Source organism: Aptenodytes forsteri, unplaced genomic scaffold (genome assembly GCF_000699145.1).
Source record: "Aptenodytes forsteri isolate BGI_AS27 unplaced genomic scaffold, ASM69914v1 Scaffold404, whole genome shotgun sequence".
NCBI classification, from domain to species: Eukaryota; Metazoa; Chordata; class Aves; order Sphenisciformes; family Spheniscidae; genus Aptenodytes; species Aptenodytes forsteri.
In genome coordinates, this window is record NW_008795629.1 from 1454776 (window position 1) to 1459687 (window position 4912).

Sequence of the window (4912 nt, forward strand, 5' to 3'; positions counted from 1 at the left end):
TCTTACTTTCTTTAAAAAAAAAAAAAAAAAAAAAAATGTACTTTGCGCTCTCTGTGTCTTAATTTGTTTGTGGGTTTTTCCTGGGGGGCTCTGCCAGCACAGCATGGGACCAGTGTGGGGTGCTGGTGCTGGGGCAGGCAGGGCTGGGATTAGACCTTCCCCCGAGCTCAGCTTTCATTCTCCGCTGTGATTAATTGCAGTTAGCGCTCATCTCTAATTGTGGAGAACAATCAGATGACATGCCTCGCGGTTGATTTAATTGAAACCTGATGAGGTGTCGGAAGGCTGCTGTGCACCGGGGTGAGCTGGGATCCTCCTGGGAACCCCAGCCCCTCTCCCTGTTCTCGGCAGCGCCTTGGAGGGCTCAGGCTCCCACCCTATTTTGCTTGGGCTGAGCTTGTGTGAGAGGTCTGGGTCCCCTCACCCTGGAGTTTTGTGACCAGTCTGGATATTCTGAAGTGCAGTAGTGTTAAGGATTCAGGGTTTTGCACCGCTGTGGTATGGACCACTGGGGAGGTTTGGGGTGTTTGGAATACACGTCTCCTTCCCCGTTGCAGAAATCCTCCGCTCTGCCTATTCATCTGCTTGAGCTGCACTAGAGATTTCTAAGGCAGTTAGGAAGGCTGAGGGAAATTGCTTTCAGGTCAAGACCTACTTTAGCCTGTAGTGAATTACTACGCCTGGGTTTTAAATCTTTGCAAACAGAGGATTATGGTGGTAGTAAATACTAGGTATGCCTGGGGATTGCCGTACTGCCGGCTGAAGGGAGTATGGCCTTTCTCTTTAGCAGATAGAGAGTGATGGATAAATTGAGATATGGCCTGGGTTGTAGCTGTTTCTCCTTGATTTATATTTCTGCTTGGATGCTTCGCAGGGTAAGCAGTATATTTCTTGCTTAACCTCATGGGGCTTTCTCCTTCTTAAATGAGGACGGCATGGTAGATACAACCAGTTGCCAAGAGACCCGGATTAGTGCAGGATCTGCAAAAAATTCAGAGCTGCTGTACAGCCCAGCATCTGCTTGAAACACAAACACCAAGTGACGAACGCATTTGAAATGGCAAAGCTGCATTCCTGTGCTAGAGGATAGCTGCCCTGTGCCTGGCTGCTCTCAGCATCCCCGGGTCTCTAGTCCCAACGGTGGCTTTGGGAGTTGAAAAGAGAGCGATTGCCTCCTGCTCTCAGCAGACCGGGAGTAGCCGGCAGCCTGTCCTGAGCACGGCGGGGCGAGGGGGTGAGGAACCGTGGTGGTGTGAAGGCTGGAGCGTGGGCAGCGCCGCAGAAACACCATCCTGATGGGAAGCCCTGCCCGTAGCCACGGAGGGTGCAGGCAGCAGAAGGTGAGGGCAGGCTGGGCTCATCCTCCTGCCTGCAAGTACTGGGCAGGAGGAAGGATGAGGGCCTCGTTTGCTAATTGCTGTGAAAGCCGTGGTGACACGCACGTCTAGCCCGCAGAAAGCTGTAACGGCACCTGTGCCTGATGGGTGGGGGCTGAAACAGGTTGATACAGTCTTTTTAATCCAATTAGTGCCGAGTGCTGAGCAACCCGGCCAATTTGCTCTTGACTTTTATAACACATATAAATAGCGTTGGCGTTACATAACGCCACGGGGGATGGCTCGACTCCGCTCGCAGTCCCCGAGAAGGGCTGATCTTGGCTGGCCAGATGACCACGGCTTTGCCCGGGGCTGGGGGAACCCATGGGACGGTCCGATCTCTCGTAGTGTTTGCTGCGTTCCACTTGGCCTGCTGCAATCCGTACGACATCCCCAGATCCACCCGGGACAAGCAGTCTTGACGAGGTGCGTCTCCTGCACCCTTTCCCAAGCAGCATCTCCATCAGTCGGTCTCGTGTACTGCACGACTACGACAAATGCAGGCAGGGGCCTGACCCTGTTAATGAGCTCAGGCCTGGACTTGATAATGATGTCCTCCAGCCTCTCCTCGCTCTCGACTTTCGCACTGCGAGTGGAAGATGCTTCCATATCTGCACAACCCTCCTTGTCTCTGACAGAGTACCACCAGCCATGATAAAGTTTTCCAGGCTGCTGCAGACCGCCAGCGGTTTTGTGCAGGCAGGGGGCTGTAATCTCTGCCCTTGGGGAAGCCCGTGTCAGGCCGCTGGCAGCTAATGAGCTTGTGCAGGTGTTACTGAGGGTGTCACGTGGCTGACTGCATTATTGATGTTGTCCATGATGGGAATTGCTCTGATGCTTCGAGCCAGGGATGCTGTGGGGGTTGGAGGTGGGAAATGCTTGTGGAGTTGGTAGCTTTTCCCAGAAGTACATAAAGTGAGCGTGGGGTTTTGTGTGGCTGCTCCTGCAGAAGCACTTCTAGAAAGGGGGAGGCTGGGTTGGAACTACCTCTTGCTTTTGTCAGTCATGGAAAACTGGTCTTCTGGAAGGAAGGAGGGAGTGGATGGAAGCAGGAGGTCACCAGAAATGGTTTCCAAAGTAAATCATGCCTAAAATGTGCAGTGGTAAATGCTGTTGTGATGGTTGAAGGTTGGCGGCTTTATGTAGAGGTTGCAGCTGGATTGTGTTTGCCCTGAATTGGCCAAGTCTTGCTCACGGGACTGATTGCACCAAATCCTCGTTGGGTGTAATTCGTTGTGTCACTGTTGGTAATCACTGGTTATGATTTTGTCTTGTATAGCTGATTTTTCCTCTTTGTGCTTTCAGAAATAACACAGATCATCCAGGTGGACTTGGACCTGAAGTACAAGACCAACATCCGAGACCTGTTTGATGAGTTTGACAACTTCCCGGAGGGAGCAGTCATTGGGATTGCCAGGGAAATGCAGCCAGTGTACAGGTATAGCCCCCTTCTCTTGGGGAGCAGGGGGTGGGCAGCGGCAGCTGGCATGTCTTCTCTAATTCAGGTCGGTCTTTGGAAGAAAATCTAAGGGGAAGCAGCTCCCTGCTTTAATCCCTGCAGGGGGACTTAATCTGAAACTTGTAGGTCAGTATGAACAAAGTGTACAGTGTCGCTGTGGTTTCCTTGTTCTCATGCACCGTCACAAGGCTTCCAGAACCAAGTTTCTGGTCATCAGTGCCAAAATCCATACCTAGATTATAGCATATCTGCTAGAGGTGTGTTTGCCCAACCATCCCTGCTGAGGTGCTCTGACTGCATTCTGGAGCATCAGTTTGTACATCGGGGCTCAGAGGTTTTGGCTGTGAATATTGCCACTCTGCCCAAGCAGGAGCAACATTTTCCTAGCCCAGGTGGACCTGGGACCAGTGTGTTTCAGCTGTGCTCATGCATCATGTTAGTCTGATGAAGAGGAAAGTACGGTCAGCACCGCCTGAGGACTCGCTCTGAGCAGTGCGGTTGCCTTGCATCCTGCTGTCTAGCTTTCCTCTTTGCTCTCCACCCGTATTTTCCACAAAATACCTGACCCAGCATTTGGGGAATCCCCCTGGCATGAGGTTTAAGCGGATCAGTCTGCCTTCTCCAGCCAGTAGCTAGCTTGCAGCGAATGTGAACCCCATCCTCTCCTGATGTGAGAAATCTTTTGGGAAATGCCTAAAATGACCAACACAATGGAGAGATGTGTCTTCCATTGCCTGTTGGTTGGTGGCATTTGGTGGTTTGCTTCATTTCCCTGTAGGCAGAGAGTAGGGGTTGAGTTTGGGCAACAGTGAGGTTCTGCGTCCCTGGAGTGTCAGTGCACCTTCTGTTGAAGAAATACTCCCCCAGGAAAGACCGAGTGGGCAACTCTGGTGACCTGAGCTTGCAAGCATGCGGATAGCCCCGTGGTCACTTGCTCTTCAGACCCTTGGTCTGCCATCTGGTGCTGACTGTGGTGGCAGCTAGCGGTGGGAGCCGTGCACCAAGGGGTGGCCCCACTCTTCCCACTCTCAGGCCACTGGTGGACTTCAGGGACACAGATATTTCCAGGCTGGTGCTTAAGGAAATTGGTTTAGTTTAGCCTGCATTGTTCCAAGGATGAACCTCAGGTTTTGTTTTAGTCCAGGGTGAATCAGATCATCAACTCAGGATGCCCTAGTGGCTTCTCAGCTGAGCAGAGTTTGAGTGTTTGAGATGGCTTGGCTAGATTTGCTAATCCTACTGGAAATGTTCTTGGAGAAAGATAAAAAAAGCTTAAGAGCTCTGTATGTCTTTTCCTTCCCTACTGGAAGCCTTAGTAGTGAGATCAATAACTGAACCTCGTAAGACATGTCCAGCAGCATTCTTGGGCAAAGGCTGAGCTGCAAAGATCTGGTGCAGCCGTTCCTGCCGCATGTGCATCCAGTTGGGATGAGGGTGGACGCAGAGAAAAGTTCACCAGCAGGGGATTAATGGTCATTAATCACCACTGATCATTTCCTAGAAGCCCAAGCCAGCTGAGAGCATGCTCATGCGAGCATTTCTGGTTGCTCAAACTGTGGAAGTCACCACTGTTCCCAGGCTGGAAGAAGGCATCTCTGTGCCCATGGCAGAAATGTCACCTCCCCTCCTGGCTGGCTTGTGCTCTTGTCAGGGAGAGCTGGGACCAGAGGAAGGTGGATGCTGAGGTCTCCTCTCCATAGGGCGGCACCATGCTCAGAGCGTGGAGGGCTCCTGTATCTGCTTTGGGTGTCCTGGCAGGATTTTGGTGCCCAGAGTGGTAAATCCAGCCCCAGTTAATCATATCCAGTTGTTAGAGCTTGAAGCGGGATGGAGGGAGCAGTGACAGCCGAGTGCGGCTGCGGGGCTGTGTTGGACTGTCAGCCTCAGTCAGCGTTGCCCAGCAGGGCAGATCACTTTCTCGGTGAAGTAAGGAGGGGGGCCAGCAAAACCGCAACCATGGACTTCCGTAGGGCGGACTTTGGCCTGTTCAGGACGCTGGTTGAGAGAGTCCCTTGGGAGACGGTCCTGAAGGGCAAAGGGGTCCAGGAAGGCTGGACGATCTTCAAGAAGGAAGTCT

At 52.3% G+C, this 4912-nt stretch overlaps 1 protein-coding gene across 1 annotated transcript in view; it reads left to right on the forward strand.

The window, feature by feature from the left end:
• XXYLT1 (xyloside xylosyltransferase 1) overlaps positions 1–4912 on the forward strand; it is a 37026-nt gene that overhangs the window by 14693 nt on the left and 17421 nt on the right. The window contains exon 2 of the mRNA XM_019472882.1: positions 2682–2814. Within this exon, the coding sequence (XP_019328427.1) occupies positions 2682–2814 (133 nt within the window). The remainder of the gene's footprint in view (positions 1–2681; positions 2815–4912) is intronic.